General features: G+C 38.6%; 1 protein-coding gene across 1 annotated transcript in view; it reads right to left on the bottom strand.

Moving 5' to 3' along the window:
* Positions 1–20027, bottom strand: part of LOC140926712 (uncharacterized) — a 737711-nt gene extending 717684 nt beyond the window's left edge. The window contains exons 1-3 of the mRNA XM_073376422.1: positions 20005–20027; positions 16789–16860; positions 14444–14515 (exon numbers count right to left, since the gene is read on the bottom strand). Of these exons, the coding sequence (XP_073232523.1) occupies positions 14444–14515; positions 16789–16860; positions 20005–20027 (167 nt within the window). The remainder of the gene's footprint in view (positions 1–14443; positions 14516–16788; positions 16861–20004) is intronic.
* Between the last annotated feature and the right edge of the window lie 471 nt (positions 20028–20498).

The following is a 20498-nucleotide window of genomic DNA, read 5'->3' as shown; positions in this document are numbered from 1 at the left end:
CAAAATTGTTCATCATTATTTCTGTTGTTCTAGGTTAGGGTAGCAAACCATTTGGCTTCAGAGCTGCCACCTGCCCTTTCTCCCCGAATGAAGAAAAATAATATGGCCGCCAAATACATCCTTTTAGTTTTTAAAGCTCTCCTTTATTAACAAACGTTGAACATTTTTTGTAGCAAACAAACAGTTAAGTTGAAAAAGGATTTTACAAAAGTTTCAAGATTAGGTCTCCTTTTCGATTTTAATTTATAATACCGGTCAATTTCCGCAACTTTTAAACTTCTGGCTCAGTTTTCATTTGCTTCTGTTTTGAAAATGAAATAACACTCACTCAGGGGCAATACAGTGTAAAGATTTGTAGAGAGAAACAACAAAAAATTGCCAATTTATGGCGAAAAAGGTACTTTAAAAACGAACTAAAATATTCAAAGCGCTCTGATCACATGACTGATGACGTCATTTCCCTGTTTTGGTAATGAAAAAATATCAGGTAGAAAATTACTTTCCTGCAAATTGAAAAGTCAACTCTCTACAGCCCTCGGTCTAGTCTCCCATTTTTTCGCTCACTTTCCGGTCCCTTTTTAAATTGTAAACGCCGGACGTAAGCAACTGGTTATTTTTTAATGCCCCGCAAAACCAAAACCTCAAATATGCTATTTGTTTTTAACCCAATAATGAAATCTTGTCACAGCAACTAAAAAACCTAATTCGGAAATAGTCACGTGACTGATGACGTCATCACCCTAGATGCGACATGGAAAGATATTTTATGGCAAATGTTATCTTATTGTGGTCTGACATTCTTCTACGTATAAAATCGTGTAAGTTAAAAAGATTGTTAAAAAATGCCTCAAAGGATTCTGGGATAATTTTATTATAATTATAATTCACTTTTATAATTATTATTATTATTATTATTAATATTTAGTAGTCCTATTTGGATCTGAACATTGTTTCAAGCACATATGTTTAGCGGCAAATTCTCCCTTCGTGAAAACAACATGCCCATGTACGTATCGATCCGCATGCATATGGTTGTTAAATGACGAATAGAAAACCAAGACAACGATGACAAACTGGAACGTAAGATGAATGGAAAGACATTGATTAAAGCCGACTAAACAAATAACTTACAGCTGTTATAGACTGTTTGAGTGAATGAAAAAAAAAACTCCTTCAGGAAAAGAGAAATGGTGTAGGCTTTCCACACACGTCCTTCTTTGCTAGAGATATTTGGCGAGCACTTAACCTGAGATCAGGCCCAATTTTAGCGGTTCTCATACATTCTCTCTAACGGCTACCGCTAAAATTGAATTTGTTAGAAATGGCTTTGGATTGTTCAAATTTCTAACTTTGATAATAAACTCAAGAGCAGTATTCAGAGTTCGCAAAATTCTCAAATGTATCCCATTTTCTAGGTAATTTTTATTGTAAATTAAAATTGTGGTTACTAATATTTTCACTGGTTTTGTTGAAGCCAGTAGCACGAATCGCACCAGCAACATGTACGTTTGCAAAGGCCAAAATTAGGTCATCATCCCTTAGGTTGAAATGCCATCAAAATATTTGTTAAAAATCATCTCGAATGATTTTAATTTTCATTATTCTCTATCTCTCTTATTCGTGTGGAGTATATAAGATGTTTGTACTAGTTTTCAAACCATAATAGACAAAATATTACCAGTAACACGATTCATAAGCATTTTCTAGTCTCCTACTCCAATATTATAATATTTCAACAGCAACGAAGAAAGGTATCGTAAAATTCCGAAAATAAGCCCCTCCATGTATAAGCTCCTCCAAATATAAGCCCTCCAAACCGGTAACGCAAAAAACCCTCCGTTAAATCGCACCTCTAAATATAAGTCCCCTGGGGGCTTGTACTTGGAAAATTGCCCTCAAATACAAAGTAAAGCAAAGCAAAAACGGTAAGTTTACTTCCAACTATAAGGCTAGCCCAATCGATCTTGAAACGCAAATTTCCCTCCGTAGATAAGGCCCTCCGAATATAACCCCCTCCAAAAATAAGCCCCTCAAAAAGGGCCTTTGAAAAATATAAGCCCCCGGGCTTATTTTCGGAATTTTACGGTAATTTACGTGTGGCCGAGTAGAAGGAACTAAAAGCAACTAAAAGATTAACTGTGCTATTTCACTCAATTTGAGGCTTAGCAAAATAATATTTTTACCCTTGTTTTTCGTAATTGGTAAATAATAGAAGAAAAGAGTTTGTAAGGTGTACTACCCACATCTGTTCATCTGGTGTAACCATCAGGCTTTATCTCTTACCTTGTATGCTAGCTGCGAAGTGAAGGTTACCCGTACGGAAATTTATATACGTGGCTGCTTGCGCACACTAGTGCTGTAGTCTTGATAATAAACGACAGACAATAAAAAAATACAAACTTACAAGTATTGTAGCTTAGATAGATTGGAAAATATCCCAGGTGGAAGCTGTTCAATTTCGTTGTTGTACAGACTTCTGCAAGAATAAGTTTAATTATTTTAACTGCGTATCTCATGACAACAACAATCAGTCAAAAAAACCCTCATCATTGTCTATGTTAGTTCTTGTCGTAGTTGCTTGTTGCTATCGTCCTGACCTCTGCATGCACTGGTAACTTTACATGCGTGCATGGAAAACCTGGTAATTTTTTTTTAGAAAATAGAGCTATGCTTTAGACACTATTTTGCACGCACCTACTCCCATTAGTTTCACGCACCCTCCTTAAGCTAAAGTTTAAGTTTAGACTTACATAACGACCAACAAGATTCATTTTTGTAATTAGCACAAGTCCATGGTTTGTACTATTTTACTGATTAATCAAAACTAGGAAATGGTTTGAAAGAACGGATTCAACAAAATCCCGCTTCATGAAAACAGTAATAAAAAATGTTTCACGAGAGGACGATCCAACTAAATTGAGTTGTAAAATGAATTTGTCTTTGCAATCTCTCAATCTAGACAGCAATTTTTCATTGTTTCTCCAATGTTCTTTCAGCTTTAGCTAGAAAGCAAAGTAACTAACTGTAACACTTAAGTTCCAAAGTCTTTGGGCCACAATAAATAGGGGGGGGGGGGGGACCTGGGCAGTTTTAGTGGCAGCTAGTCTAGGACCTGGTTTATCCTCCCTTGATTACCATGACCAAAGTTTTTTCTGAATCTTTAGCGTTAGTAATTTTTAATTGCACAAATTGCTCATGCGCAATCCATATTGGTAACCGTACATTAAGGCTAGGTTATCGTACGTTAATTATTATTTCCACCATTGCGTCTTTGTCTTTAGGCACTAAGTAAGCACGATGATGGGACTCTTTTAGGGGAAATGCAGAAGCACTTTAAAACACCAGGCCCCGGTTGTTCAAACGTTGGATAGGGCTATCCACCGGGTAAATCACTATCCAGCGGATAAGTATTACGGAAAACAATTACGCTATCCGCTGGATAGTGATTTATCTGGTGGATAGCGCTATCCGACGTTTGAACAACCGGGGCCAGTAGCATAATACACGGGATTGTGACTTTTTAAAAGTGGACCATTCAGGATCAAAGAAAGATTTCCAAGACTTAATTACGTAATAAGTAGAGCGGTACGGAACAAGAAAAACAAGGTCAGCTGTGTTTTGTAAGGATTAGTGGAGGAAGGGAGGGATTCAGCGAACATAGGTAAGTTGATACTTACGAGAATTGGCTGGTTGCATTTTATCCCCCCATGATTATAGTTTAAAAGTGTGACGTTCTGTAAAACGGCTTCGCGAGAATATTTTTTTTGTTGTGCGACAAAAACTGTGAGAGGACCTCAGTTTTTGTTTCGTGTCGGGCCTACGCTTAAAGGTCAGTAAGGCATAAATCATTTTCTCATTTGGGAACGATATAACTTTACATGTTAGCAAAAAGTTATAGTTCAAGATCTGAGCTGATAGCAATCGTTTATGGATGCATTATGGAAACAGCGCTGAACTGAAAATACTGAAGCACGTACATTAGAGCATTTCCTCTTTCATTTCGAAAACGTCACCACTTCCTGGAAGTCGCAAAGCTCTTAGTGTCGACACCGTAGTTCATGGATAGCTACATGAGTTCAGAAAACAGCACAAGTATCTATGCATTTTTATTAGGTTTATGTACTGAGGGAGTGCAGGGAGGTGTCTGCGCAAATCATCTCCATTACTGGTTACAGTTAGTCCCGCTAGACCCGTTTCATTTCCCTGTTGTTGCGGTTCTGTGGTAATTTTCCGGTAAGTGCAGCTCTTTGAGGACACTAGTTCAATGACTATACAGTGGTTCAATAACCATAGCGAAAGTTCAAAAATCCGCATAGTTCTCTTTCATTATGGGTTATTATTATTATAATTATTTTTATTCATGCCAATTTCATTTTTGAATTACACTTAGACATTGGTCCTCTAACACATGTACAGCCAGTGTTTCGCCCCATGTAAGGGAATCCATGACAGTCTTGGATTCTGGATTCCACCCTGTGGATTCCGGATTTCGAGTACTGGATTCCGGATTCCAGCTCAGTGGATTGCGGATTCCAAAAAGGGCTGGATTCAAAATTTTTTTTCTGTTTTAATGCTTTTCTTTGCATTTCGTTTTCGTGTTCGAATCTTGCTATATTGAAAAGAAGTTGTTTAGAATGCATAACAAGTTTGTTTTCTTTTTCGATTTATAAATTACGTGAAGAAATGTTTTACTGTTCCATAAGGGTTTAACGTATAATAATGAGGGGGACATTGGGGGACTGTCCACACCGCAACACAACGGAAAAAAATAACAAACACCGCATCACCGCAAAAAAAGTGGCGAAACACCGACATCGCAATTTTAAGTTTTGTCTTTCGATTAATCTAGTCCAAATCTCCATATGATTAGGGATCGAGGAAAAAAATCAATCAGCGGGCTTAAAACTATACACTCAACGTTTCTTTTGTTCATGATTGTGACTTACTTGCCGCCACGTTCAGCACAGTCCACAGATCGACACAAACAAAAAATCATGCAGCTTTGCCTTTGGCACGTTTAGATCTATCGCAGCTAAAAATTGGTGTAAAATTTCACAACACAGTATTACAGGTACCTTTCTCTCTCAGCCTTTCGTTTTTGCTTGTGCTTTCCAATAACGTCTTTTTTTAAAAAAAAAAAAGTAGAAAAGAAAAATCCAACAAACAACAAACTTCAAACTGGTCTGATCGAAGAGGTGGCAAGATTTCACTCGAATGCCGGGGGATGAATGAAAAAGGCACCCACCGCGTCCTCGCACGTGATTACTTTGGTGACAGCGCTGATTGGTACGGTTCTGACAGTTCCTGGCTTATTTCTCAAATAAAGATTATCGAAACTATGAAACTGTTCTCAGCGAAACTACTAGGACCAAATTAGGCACTAGGAGACTGTGAATCTCTTTTTTTTTTCTTAAACTGTTGAACGTAGACGTTTATTTTCATTTGTCAACCAGGAGGACCAGGAAGGTTCAGCGAAGCAAGTAAACAACAGAGAATCAAACATAGTCAGAGGTCGAAGTTATTCATAACAATTCAATTTATACCTTAAAAAGGCTGCGCTGTGTTCCCTTGAAAACCCCGAATTTTGTGATCCTCCCAGCCGCTCATAAGCAAGGGTTCCCTCGCTATTATAGAATTTTAATCATCTGACCGTGACCTCGACCTTTCATATGGAGCTCGTGAACTATTGTTTTGACATCAGATATGCCGATATTATGTCGTCAAGTTCAGGTCTATACCCTTGGGAGGCTTTCCATAGACTGATGGTTTTTATTTCCAGCGAGTAGCTCAATTTAATCTGGAGTGGATCTTTAGTAAGTTGGATTCCGGATTCCAATCTTTAGTAGGATTCCGGATTCTTAGTGCTGGATTCTGGATTCCAAAGCCCAGGATTCCGGATTCCACAAGCACAAAATTCGTGGATTCCGGAATCCGGATTCCCTTACATGGGGCGAAGTGTTCTAGTTTGACCTTTTTGCTCTGTAGTGCTAGTAATCTGCTAACAACGTTCTAGTTGAAATATGCTTCTGCTTTTCTATGCTTAAGGTGGTCTTGTTTTTTTAGGTCCTTTTATTAAAATGTCTTCATCCATCCACTGTTTATAGCCTTGTCATTATATTGTTACAATTTGTTTAAAAATAGGCAAGTAGCTGAGACCTTCAACCTTAGATTTTAAGATTTACAATGTGTTGTGTGATTTAATTTGACAGAGCGCTCTGACTCCAATTTTTTCTTTTAGGAATTACTTTTTATCTTACATTTAAGGATAGGAGGTAAGGGGTCTTTAATACATTTATTTATATTATTGCTTGCTAGGTGCTTCCTTATTTCAAAATTCTTAGAAGATGGTGTCAAAAATCATACAGTGCATGACGCAGGAAGTGCTGCTTAGAGAAGAGATATTACTTTCAGTCAGGAGTAGTAGATTGCTACATCAAGAAAGTCAGTTAAAGAATTGGAGGGTGATGGAGATGGAGAGGATAATACGGAGCGACATGAGACTAAACACAATAGGAAAAATTTCGGAAGAACTAGTTTTTTCTTTTTCCATTGACTGCATAATTATATTTTTTTTATTGACTGTCTATACATATACATAAAAACAGGTTGTAACTGCTTTGTACTCTTTTTTCTTTAATAAACATGTTATTTTTATTACATTTCCTCAAAAACGTTTCCTTTTCATCGAAAGTATATGTATAAAAATTATTATTATTTTTACTTTTTTTGCCTGGATGGTTTTCATGCTACTAATTTAAGCTTCAGCCAAAATGTGGTTGGCCAAGCGGTCTAGCTGCCCAGCAATAACTTGTAGCTGACCAGCCACCCGCTTGGCTTTGATGACTGCATCTTTAATTTGTTGGGCCTTTCTGTGAAATGTTTCAGTAACAAAAGAAAAAAACCTAATTTGTTTTCACTTCAACACAGCATTAAATCTATATGACGATTCACAAAACTAGTTTCGTCTAACGAACTCTTCGGTTGATCGTCACAGTATTCAAAATAACAGACACTCTACGCAGCAATGCGTGAATAATAATCCGTAGTAGTAGTGAGGCTATTGGTTTACAACAGTCCTTAGGATGCGGACGTAGTTCCATTCACTTTTTGAGTTCATTAGATCATCTTCCCTGATTTTACTAATCACAACAGACTCTGTGATTTGTGTTAACATCGCGTCAAATCCTGCTCTTCTCTCTGTATCGTAAATCTTCTTTCTTCTTTTTCTATTCCAGCCAGAGTACCTTTAATTTCTATTTCATCCTCTGAGGACAACTGTAAAATGCAGGACCCCAACCATTTTATGTATCTACTACTATTAACTTATCTTGGTCTCTAAGACAGTAAGATAGGATGAGCTCATCAGCACCTTAAGTTAACAAAATGTTGAAAACCTTGTGTCATCAGGAGCTTAGAATGCAATCAAGGAAATAGGCCAAGAGAGAGGAGGGCTAGACTGCAAAACAGTCCGTATTTTGGCGTATTCAAGTACGCGGGAGCAGTCAAACAAAAGGTCTAGAACGAGGATGAAAACAGAGTGAGACTGGGGAGAGACGCTAAAAGTACGGACTGTCTATTTTGCATACCTTATATTCGTTCAAATTACCCGCTTCTCCCAGCCACGGGCAATTCCCATTGGCTAAATTTCGATGCAAGCTGTCACCAAGCTGTCAAGTAATGTTTTCATAAGTCATTCGCGATATTCCGTGCTCGCGCGCTTCGCGCGTAAGACTTACGCCACGCTTTACCGAGAGAAAAAAACCGACTGTTTTGCAGTCTAGAGGAGGGCAAACGCAAAAAATATATGGCCGCAGGGAGAATGGGGCAGGCTTCGGAGACAAGGCCTATTTCCACACGTTTCGACGCCATGATTATGCCATTTGACTGAGCTCTAAGTTCCATTATGTTGTTTGAAGATGCTTTTTGCTTACTACAATAATCTGGTAACTTAAACTTTGGGGCCCTTACGCTTTCTGTCACGGGCGTTCTGTGGGGCTAACCATTCAGACTGAAAAGCATTGAGTAAATACAATTAGATACATGGCTGCGATGAAAAGATTGAGATTAGATTACTTTGCCTTTTATTGGAAGCAGATTTTTTTACCTCTTCCTTCCTGTGGTAAGGGTTATAAGGGTTTCAAGCGGAGCTCGAGACCCCTAAAAACAGGAGTGTAGCTAAATGTCGTGTGTCGTGGGTAGTGGGTAGAGGTTGTGGGTCGTGGGTGTGGGTGTGGGTAAATGTCGTTGGTAAAAAAAACGTTTTCTAAAAAAAATGAAAAATTAAAAGGCAAAAAGGTGTAAAATTCATGAAACGAAAATCTCCGGATACATGCCAGTCCCATTCCCCTTTCCTGCGGTCAGCAAAGCAAATACGCGAATCAATCCTGTACAAACGGACTCTAAAATAAAAAAAAAAACTCTGTACACTATGTAAACCTATAGCAGGCTATAGAAAACTGGAGGTTGAACTGCTTTTTCTCAAAAAACTCAACATTCCTGACTGAAACGTCCTTTCAGTTAAAGGAGGGTCTGAATGGGGGGGTCCACTTGTCGGTTGTCGGTTAAAATTCAGTCACTTTGTCGGTAGTCGGTTAAAATTTTCGATCTTTGTCGGTAGTTGGTTAAAATTTTCGATCTTTGTCGGTTGTCGGTAAATCTCAGTTAATAATTAAAAATGCATGTTAATTATTATTGTTTGTTATAAAATTTACCTAGTTTTAAGACTTTGAGCCTCATATAACGTGTAAAACTTGTAACTTGAAAGATTCGAATACTCTTGTGTGTTTATCTTTGTCGACCGGAACTCTGCTACGGTGGCGTTCGATTGCGACTTCTTCGCCTTTTCGGAAAAAAAACTCACCATCACTTTTATGATTCCACTCATGGCTGGACAAACAACGTGGTTGAAATATTACAGCGGGAGGTTTAACCTCGTTCCCAGGGTTCTCCCAGGTTTCGTGGGCTCGAGTACCGGAAATTGTTCTGCAAAATGATCCAGCGCTCTTCCGGCCATAAAGTAAGAAGATGACAGGAAATTCTATAATTACCTTTAATGTGGTTACTTGGTAAGCTAGAAAAAATACAAAATGCTCTTCTGATCTCTTCTTTCTGAAAACAAATATCGATAATGGCGGTCCATGTCGGTAGTCGGTTAATTTTTTTTCTGTCGGTAGTCAGTAATTTTTTTCTCGTCAGTTGTCGGTAGTCGGTAGTATTTTTCGCCCTTTGTCGCTAGTCGGTTAACCCCATTCACACCCTCTTAAAGAAATGATATTTAGAATCGTTACAGCAAAGATTTTGTACGCAAAACAAAAAAAAAAAGAACCGAGAAAATCATATTTACGTAAGGCAATAAAATTTACATACAATCTCGCCTTAACTTGAAAGGTTGATCATGAAGGTGTTTCCTTCGTAAGCTATTAGGGAGCTTAAGATCCGACGACGGCAACGGCAACGAAAACAGCCAAAAAGCAAAAGGTTTAGATTATAGCAAAACCGCAACTTTGCACGTGCATCACGCTTTTTTTGTACATTTCTTTGCCGTCGTTGCACCACTACAACGTGAAAATGCCTAATTTCACGTTTTGTGGGGGACGGGAAAACAAGACAACAACTTTGTTTTTCTTTTCCTGAACTTTGATACAGTCCTTTAGAATTCAACTCCAAAAAAATTTACCAGCATTTGACGAATTAAACGAGATGGAATAAGCGTCATAAAGTTTAAAGTAGCAAGAATTCACTTTTTAAGTAACGTTTTCGTAGCTGTCGCCGTCGTCGGATCTTAAGCTCCCTGAAAAAAATACTGGACACGGGAATTTTGTTATTGGCCGTTTTCACACTATAGCAAGAAATGGATCATCCGTCTGAGACTAGCCTGAGTAAAGTCGCCCCCTACCCCACAGACACCCCTTTTCCGATTTTTTCTAAAGTGGGGTTGTGGGGGGGGGGGGGGAGGGGGGGGTCTGTACACAGACTATCTGAAATGAATAATCCATCTTCAAACTGTCCGTTAAAATCTACGGATAAAGTCAGGCGGATTGTTCATTCAAAATTAAAACCACATCCATTTTCAAATATATGACGCGAATTATCAAACGGATAGCCCGTCTTACACGAATAATCCGTCTCTAGTGTGAAAATGGCCATTTCTGTTATAAATGAATGTCGCGCCCCGGCCTTAAGTTGAGCGTTCGCGTGTCTGCTTTTGCTTTTTACACAGATTATTTTTAAATTGACTATTGGCATTTCTATGCGTAAAATAATATCAGAAGTGAAATACTTTATAAAAAGTATGATGTATCAAATGTTAAAATTCTTCAAACGAACTCTGCCTTTTTTAATCCCGAGATGATCCTAAGACCTTTATTTTTCTTTTGAAGAGAGAAAAAAATCAGGTCTATTAATATTTAACTCTTTGAAACAAAAGAAATTAATTTTTAACTTTTTGGTTAACTGTAACTGAAAAAAATTAACCGATAACGGTAAAAAGGCCAAAATTTTAGCCGATAACCGTAAAAGCCACAACCCCATTGAGACCCTCTACCATGTGCTACCTTCCGAGCGAGAGGAGTTATGCCAAAAAGGAGAGCGAGTATTCCGAGTAAGGGATGGAAAGTATCGATCAAGAGCGCATTCAAAAAGGGAGAAAAGAAAGCAAAAAAAAGCATGGCAGAGGAGAAAATGGGAGGAAGGATTGAAGAATGAGAACTTTCGTGTACCAGAAAGAGAGGAGTTGCCACAAAAGAAGAAGAATGATGAGAAGACTCGTGGACCAGAACTACAGAAGATGCCAGAAGAGGGAGAGGAGAATGAAAAGGTTCGCGAATCAGACAGAATCACTGCCCGCAAACAAGAAACGGATTGAGGCCAACAAACTATCTCCAGAGGCAAATACTTTTTCCAGAGGCAAGGTCATAGTCAATTTATCACATTCGAATTTAAAACGGAAAGGTCATACCGACGAGAAATACGTGCCGGCCGCAAAAATTTCAAGGAAACAAATCGAAGTTAGCTCCAGAAAAAATAGCATCGGCATGAAAACAGATGCTCGGTCTTTGCTGAAAGTGGATAAAAGCCAAAAAATTGGAAACCAAACCTGCAGGAACTGCTACATCGCCCATACCGCAATGAATACCGCGTTGTTGCTAAAGAAATGAGAAAAATTGAATCCCCAAAGAAGACAAGAGAGGAAGTGTGGCGAGAAGCATCGGCAATCACTGGAATTGGAGACCACTGGGGAATCCCTCTTCTGTTTGGTGTTTTCACCGACGGGCACCATTTCTGGTTCTCCAGTTCCAAGCTTTGCGTAGTAAAAGCGTAACACTTTTTAAGGCCGTTTCGGAAAAGTTATTCAAGATGTTGCCAATGTGCGCAAATATCTTAAAGCAAACATACGAAATACTAATATTCATCCATGAAAGAGGTTTCTTGCACAACGATCTGAAGAGCAATAATGTTGTCATTGACGGATCGGAAAACAAGCCCGTAATTATCGATTTTGGAAAAAGCTGCAAGATTGTTAAAGCCAGGTTACGTAAACCCAAGGTGAACATTGAGAAATCGATGAACAAATTTCCGCACATCGCACCGGAAATACATCGCGGTGAAAGGCAGACCATCGCTAGCGACGTGTTTTCGTTCGGCTATCTGGTCACTCGTTTATTTAAAGACGCTAAGCTAGAATTTCCACCGGTCCTGAAGGAAGTGGCTAAGAAATGCCAGAGGTCAATCCCAGAAAAACGTCCTAAACTGGTCGACTTTTTCACCATCCTGACTAAATTATCATAAATGATGTTACTGTGCCCTCGATTGACCGTGTTCAGGAATAAGTTGTCTGATGTCTCTCAACCTTTTGTAATACGTCAATTGGAATAAGACTTACTGAAAAAATTATTGGCTTTCATTTACAATCCAGAATATGTTGAGAATTTATACTTGAGGCCAATGTTTCATCTAAGTCAGGTGCATAATTTTCGGTCGAAGAGATTTTTTCAAATTTCTGCGTGTCATTATTCCGGAATTCGATCAATCGAACGCTTTCTTATTGAGGTGGTCAAACGGGCATCTTTTTTTCTTGCACAAGCCTCATCATGATCAAAGCAAAACTCTACTTTCTTCAATACAAGGAGAAACCACTTTTCAAATCATTGCGGAAACTTAATGAACGTCGAAAATGGGTTACTCGATTAAAATTAAGCCTTGAAAGAAATTTCTTTATCCGTCTAGTTCGGCCATTTTTCGTAGGTTAGCCTTATAACTTCCCCAGTGCAAGGAGGGAAACTTCTCGTGCATCCTTCTTTTGTACTTTTTAGGAACTGTGTAACTTATGTAAATATGTGACATATTTTTAAACGCCTTTCCTACTGAAATTATGTGCATAACCAGCGAATTTGTTGACTAACTAGTTTATAGATATATGTGTGATGATATTCACGCAATTCTGCAAGGAGACTGAGCGCTTTTTGAAGTTTTGTTACATTTCTCCGGTTTTCGACAGTCAGACCAAACCACTGCATATTAATACTTATTGTCGATTATGCTTATGCTGCCAACGTGACAGAAGTCGACCAAGGATTATTAATCTCACCTTGTTAACGCTTAGAATTAAAGAGAGGGATGAAAGAAATCTAATTAAAATTGAAAGTGTCGTTAGCTGATGAACATGTTTCAGGGTTTCTTTGTAAACTTGAGCCTTAGTCCAAAACAATAGGAGTTGACAGCTTACCTAATTATAATCCCCACAAATATTCCATGAATGCGCCGTTCAACAGCGCTTTCGCATTAAAATCGACCCTCTAGCTTGTTATGATTTTAGCAAAAACTGCGATTTCTCCAATTTTTCGCAATTTTTGAAGAAATCGCAGTTTTTGCTGGACACCCTTGTACCTCCTTTACAACTTGAATTTAGTAATTTTAGCAAAAACTGCGATTTCTCCAATTTTTCGCAATTTTTGCTACTGCGTGCAAACTTGGACATGTTATCTGTAACAAACATGCATTTTAGGAATTAGGAGCTTGGTCACCGGCTCCTATATGTACCATTAGGACTAAAAGACGGTTTTGCCTGACGTAGGCTTTGTACAGGGAAGTAGCAGTTTAATTCTGTAATTTAACCATGTGGCTCCAGCACATGAGGCTTAGCACAATGATACTGTTACTTACAAGATTTAAAATTGGCAATGATAGAAAAAAAAGACTTTAAAATACGTATTACCCACAACTGTTTGTTTTTTACTGATTTGTACTGGAGCAATAATCGGAGTAGAAATCGCAAGCGCCATGTCCACGTGGTTCCATGGCTAATTGCGCCATTTTTAGCAAGAATTGAGCCATTCTCAACGTCATTAACTCGCGAGGGGACCCGAAAATTTGACAGGCTCCCGCATGGAGTTTTAGTAGATGGGCGATCTTCTTGTAACTTTCCTTAAGTGAACTTTAAACTTTCCAAGTGCTTCATATCTCATATGTAATATACGCCTATGTCATATCTGGTATTAAATATATATTATCCGCATTTTTCCATCCACATAAGAAGAGAAATCCACAACAGCCGCCGCTACGCTTCAAGCGTTGCTATCTTTATTTAAAGAAAAAAACTTCTACTTATTTCAACTATCTCCTCGCAGCTCATTTGGGCTGTATTATCTAAGCATTTCCTTCGTTATTTCTTAAATTTTTCGTGATCTCGAAAACTAACGAAAAACGGCAATACCTTAGAAATATGTACACGATGTATCTCTAGATGTGGCTTAAAAAATTATGAAGAGGAATAAAAGGAATAAAATATTTATCACTCGGCATGGCAGTATACTCAGAAATTGGATGACTGTGTAGTTGTTTGTAGACTCGTCTCTTTCTTCAGTGCCAGTAAAAAAAGCACAAACATCTTCATCAACTAATTGCATTTGCCATTATTTTTTGTCGCTGGTGGCGGTAATTTTCCACCCTCCCTTCCCTGATTTCCCTGATTTCCCTGACATCTCCGTCATCTCTTCGTCATGAGATTTATCAAAAGAACTTTAACTGCAATCTTTACAATAACCAGAATCACGTCCATAGTTATCACATTTATAGTCGGTTCAAAAAGGGACAATGATGACAAAAGGGAATATGTTCATGTCCCTTAAAGCGGGCAATTTCCGATGCCAGTTTGTGTATACTTTGCAAGGCGTTCTTGCAAAAATTATATTTCACTCGTGTGTCACACGGGATGGTGCAATTTGTATTAAAATGGCACATTTGCGTATTTTGATGGAACCAACCCTATTACTGGAAAAGGCGTCAGCTACAGTATCCTACAACGCTTTTGGAGGATGTTAAGTATCTTAATATTGCTTGTATGCTAGCCGCGTAGGTTACTCGTACGGAATCGTATGTATACGTGGTTGAACAAGCCTAGTGTTTTAGTCTTGAACATTAGCAACAAAGAGAGAAAAAAACTTACAAGTCTCTTAGTTCAGATAGATCGGAGAAGATCCCAGGTGGAAGCTGCTCAATTTTGTTGGTGTGCAGCGACCTGCAAAAATGAGTTAGCGTATCTTCATGACACAAATGGTTCATGAGATAAAACAGCCTCATCAACATCCATTTTAAATTTGGGTTCAATTTAATAAAACATTTAATTTACATATGTAGCCATTGTTTTAGAGTCTGAAAACGATAGCTACACTTGTAAATTACACTATTCGCTTCAGGAGTTTTATGAAATTGACCCCTGGTCCCCAGTTACTTGTAGCTGACCTCTGTATGTACCGGAACATGGTCACACTTACCATTAAAGAAAACTACATTATTGATGCTCTATATACTATTTTCCATGCACCTACTACTTTCTCGCCCTCTGGTAAGCTACAATCTCAGACAAAAACCTTGAAACACTTTGAAAAGTTCTACTACCTTTGTCCCCCCCCCCCCCCCCCCCCCCGCCACCTCCTCTTCCCTTTTGCAATGTTGTTGTAGCCACGTAACATTGTAATCACATCTTAAAATTGCAGAGGGAGAGGCACGTGCATAGGTGTTTCAAGGACTTTTGGCGATGATTGTAAATACGTTATAATTTTAGTATAACATAATGCATGACTGATAAAATAAATATCAAAAACGACAAAAATAGTATCGTTCGTTAACACAATTCTTTGCCATAATGCCTTTACAGGATATGCTGGCAATAACATGTCATTAATTAACAACACGAGATTGATTTTTTATAACAATCTTTTAATAGGGCAAGAAGCAAGTGTCCATTGTCCGCACTGCGGTTGTCCGTATTAAGCGTGTTAGGTTTAGACAAAATGTGAGGTCTTTACCCGGGGACAAGGGAAACTGTCAATAATAATTAACAAGGTCTCCGTGTTAAGTGGGTGCCCGTAAAGAGGGGTTCAAGAAACGTACGGTAGCTGGTAAAGATCGAGGCTGTCGCATTGTGGGAGCCTTTGTTAAAAGTTAAATTCTAACAAACGAGCTAATATTCTACTTTGGCGACCGGAGACTTTCGAATTTAGAAAACAGCATGTATTTTGTTGTTCAGTCATACTCCGGCCGACCCTCTTGATGAAGCAACCATCGGAGGCACATGTGCCTCTGTTCAAACCTTTGTCCCTTATAAGGGTCTCACTGCAAGCGGCTCTCTCGACCCACATAAACAGTACTATGTACTCACGAAAGGGTTGTGTGGTATAAGACTGGCTGATTTTGGAAAACGGAGCTATTCAGGATTTCACTCATGAAACTTGGCGCTTCTGTATTGCTATCTAAGCTAGGATAACCTTTCACACAGAAAAATTATGCATTAACGCAAAGGTTACAAGCGTATTTGCCTCTGATTTTTGAAATACGCAAGGAAGAATTACTTCAAAATCCAGGCGAAAATTGCTGCTAGCCACGCAAGCTAAACGAAGGACTGTTTCTGGAAAACGTTCACTAATTGACATTTAGTGTCTCTTGTGACTTAAAAGGTGACATAAAGAGCAAACGAATAATTAAAAAAAGCAGCTTCCGAAGCGAGGTGTGCGACACCTATAATTGCGAAATGTGTTCTTTAGTTACATGTATTAATTGGCCAAGGGTGATTTCAAATCACCGTAAGCTCACTTGTATAAAGTGTTTTTGTAGCCCTAAGTCCGTCATGTTGGCCCGTCTTCTCCCTCGGGAGCATTTTCAAATTTTAGGATCGTATTTTTTACCGCATACAAACACTGTAATTTTACTGGATTCGCACTGTGGTATTATCAAAGAGACTGGGCTTTTTTCTCCTGGCTTCCAAAAGTAACTAGAAAGTGTTAGAGTAAACATTGGTTGCCCTGTGGCGCGGACGGACGGTCGTTCGTTCGGTCGGTGTACGGTCAAGTGATTACAAAATGTTTCTGGAATGGGTAGATTTGCTTACCCATAGTGCTCCGCAGGCGCGCCCGAGAGCTCCGCCGCTATAATGAAACATAATTATCTGATCTACTGCCTCGAATGAAAATAGGTTGACATAGCCATACTACATAGAAAATTAGGCTACTTATTAAATCTTGATCAGTGCTGCGTGACTAAAGAGTGCCTTCTTTTCTTGTCTTTAAAATTAACTTGTGAGAGACTTGGGAATAGACTGAAGCATTTTCTTAAATGCGTATCAGATACATCTGGGCTTGGCACTGTTGTGTAAACTCTCCCGCTTTATGAACCTTGTATGCTAAGCTGTGAGGTTCCCTTTACGGACTCTTATATACATTTGGTTGCTTGCGTAATATAGTAGTTGTAATCTCGATAATAAGCAACAGACAATTAAGAAAATTACAAACTTACAACGTCTGTAGCTTAGATAGATTGTAAAATATCCCAAATGGAAGCTGTTCAATTTGGTTGTTGTACAGCCACCTGCAAGAATAAGGTTAAGGTTAAGTAAGAATTATCATTGAAAGACCACCTAGTCCTTGTTTATATATTATTTCTTTGTTTTTTTTTTTCTTTCTCGTTGGAGCTATGCTATAAAAACTGTTTTGCACGCACCTACTTGAATAGTTTCCTGCCTTCTGGAACAGGGGTCTTTTTTGCATGAGCATGCGCGACCGCTGAACAAGCGATGTGCATGGAGGCTCACCACAGGATTTGTCTTCATCAAAATGGCGCGTCTCAAAGGTATCATAGCGACTATTTTGCTCGTTGGTCTTGGCGAATGTGCTCGTGATTTAACAAATGTGTAGTTTGCAAAAAAAAACTCTAACATGGTATTAACAAAAGCGAAGTAGACCGGCTTTAACATACACGAGCTACTATCAAATTTCATCTCCCCACTTGACCTGGACAACAGCGCGCGTATATGTAGTGCCTGGAGGATTGCGCTGGCCTCATCAAAGTCTAACCAAAGTGCAAAAACGTTTGTTGATGCAAGTAAACACTTTCAATTTTCTTTGTTTTGAAATCGGAAAGGAAGAGAAATATTAAAAAAAAAAAACATTATAGCAAATTTCAGCGAGTGGGTTCGAAGTGCGCGAAAGCCGATGTTCAGTTCAGCAGTGAATTAATATATGTTCTACAATTTTCCCAGCACTTTAAAGCTACAAAATTAAGAGCACACGAGACGTGGATTAGTCACCTGGTGAGATGTTGGTGGTAGTCACTCTGTATGTCTCGAACAATAAAAAAAATGAATATCAATGAGACACAGTCAAAACTGCATTCAATAGGGCCGAAATTAAAGTCCAATCTTCAGACCGATTTTGATGAAACAAACGGTTAGGTTTCCCAAGAGGTACAGTAAACATGTGATGCCGACCAAAAGTTAAAAATCATTAAAACATTTAAGTTCTGGCGAAAAGCAAATTCCTGTAAAGGATGCCTTACAATGTTAGTCCACGCAAAAACAAGAAGTTCTACAATTTTCCTGTAAACAAACTTTGTATCGCTAAAATACTTAAGGCAAAAACTTTCTATTCCAACTGAAAACGGCGTGGTAGTCGCCCGCTGATCGTTATTAATCCACTCCCGAAATATGGCTAAATCAGCTATTAACAAATAATTGACAGTAATCCTCTACGGCATCGAGAAACTGATTTACATCCGATTTATAGACAAACACTAAATAAAGAACATTTTCCTCAGTAGCTACGCATCAGCAATGCATTCTATGCCAAACTTTGCGGTTCTTAAAGGGGAATCAAGACACGAGTCGAGCGCCAAACAACAACAAGCAGCCATGTTCGTGTCAGACATCCTTGAGTAACTTGCTCTTTCACCTCGTTCAGCGCATCAGTCTCCACTTTAAATCAACAGATCTTTACTTATTTTGTACAACGAAGGTCTTTCTTAAGTTCCTGCTACCATTTCAATCTCAAGCGGGATTTCAAAGTGAACAATTTGGTTCCTATGACTATGCAGCATGGTCGCTGTCACTGTTCGCGTGCTCTTTGAAAAGTCAGCGGTCGCGCATGCTCATGCAAAAAAGACCCCTGTTGCCTTCTGGTAAGTTAGGTTTTCATGTTAGATTAACATAACGAGCAACAAGATATATTTAAGTAATTTCCACAAGTCCATGGTTTGCACTGTTTTATTGTCATTGATTATTTTAGTTTAAAACTAGAAATTGGTTTAAAGGTCAAATGAACAAAAAAAATGGACATTTTTCCTTTTGTCGTTTTACCTTTACCTGGTAAACATTAAAAGCAAGCATCCTAAGTGAGATTTGGGCAAAGATTTTTCTTTCAAAGCCCTTATAAAATCCGAGCAGTTACGAAGACTTTTGAATGACCAAAACGATTGATAATGTGTTAGGCAGCGGTGAGCCGTACAAGTTTGAGCTGCTGGTTTTGGAAGAAGAATCTTATGCCTCTAACAACTCCTTCGATGGCTTAAAGCGTGAGCGTATGATTCATTTCCTCTATAAATGGTTGCTATGAAAGCGACGATATATCATTGAAATGAATACGTTTAGGAATGTCCTCAGGAAGTTTTGTGATCTTTTACCCTTACCCCACGCTGTTTCTCTATTCGGTTTTTGTTGCGTTCGCGCGCACGTAGAGATCCACTTTGAATGCGAATGCAAATGCACAATGGTATTGTTATTCAAAGTTATTTACATTCATGTACAACACGTTGTGATGTGATGTGATGTCATAATGTCATGTATAACACAGAGATCATAAAAATTTTAACACTGCGTGTACAAATCGCGCCGTCATTAAGACAAGATTTAAATATCATTGGCCTTTATTGGAAAGCCCAATATGATTCTTTACAACCCCATATTTGTATTATGCATGCAGTAATTAATGATAATATTATAAATAATAATAATCTAGTAATTTGCTACAGTGTCTTTTAACATATAAATGATCAATGAGAAAAAATGAGAATGAAAATGGGAATTTTAAATTTATCGAAGGCGCCTGTACATAGCCTCATGCCAACGCTTAATAATAATAATAAAAAAATGGAAATTCAAAAGGTATGACAACAAATGCCCAGCACTGGGCAGATATACGAAAAAATGCCTCTTTATGGGAACTTAGCACTTTACAGAAATGACCCGCAAATACACCGGGGGGGGCATAGGTACTGTCACAACATCCCATATTTCAACGTTATCTTTAGAACGGAACTCAGTTTTATCAGAGTTAACATTTCAGCATTTCAAATATGATTTTAAAACATTGAAGTTTAAGATCGCAGAAAACTCTGTACAGGTAATTGTTTATTCAGCCGTCTCGCAATTTGTTTTACCAAGATTCATAAGCAGTAAGAAGTTGCGATCGTATTTAACTTTAGATGGGAAAACGAAAGTTGCTTAAACATTACTTCCCTGAAGTTTCCGTCCCTAAAAAAGTTCTCAGCCGCTTTACCATCTTTGTACGAGCTCGTTTTTAACTAGGAGGATGTTAGTTGTTTATTCTGCTATGAATGTAAATTTACATGAAACACTTGCCGAACATAATATTTGAACAGTATTAGCATAGCCACACCACGTATAAGCAAGCTTGTACACTGTACAATTTGAATTACCTCGAACCAACAGAACTGAATTACCTCCCGTTAAGACACAGAGCCATGCTGAATTACTTGAGTTGTCTACAAGTTAACTACGTGAGAAGATCAAACACACTTGAAGAGTTCCAATCCTGTTGAAGTCATTTCTGCTTCGCTCTACGGGCAAGTTACTAACGAGCCTGTACCTCTGGCATTGTTTGTGACGTTGGCCGCGCATGCAGTCCAGCGAAGTGTTCTACCGAGCTTTAGTCCTATTCCGTCCTTCAGTTATTCCGAATCGTCCCGTCGATTATCCTTCTATTTGTCCAGCGCAACGCCGCGCATTTTATGACAAAAACGAAGAACACCCTAAAAACCTAACGTCACAGTACGCTTAGCAGTTGACTATAGCTAGGCCACGAAGATGGAATCCAACTCGCACCTTCATACGTCTCTGTTTTGCCCTTTTTTCGTCTGGCTAAAATAAGACACTTTTTATTTTAGTACAACAGAAAAAATGGGAACGATTGCACTTGCATATACGACCTGCCTCT

This window comes from Porites lutea, chromosome 1, assembly GCF_958299795.1.
Source record: "Porites lutea chromosome 1, jaPorLute2.1, whole genome shotgun sequence".
NCBI classification, from domain to species: Eukaryota; Metazoa; Cnidaria; class Anthozoa; order Scleractinia; family Poritidae; genus Porites; species Porites lutea.
This window is presented reverse-complemented; position numbering and strand designations above follow the sequence as displayed.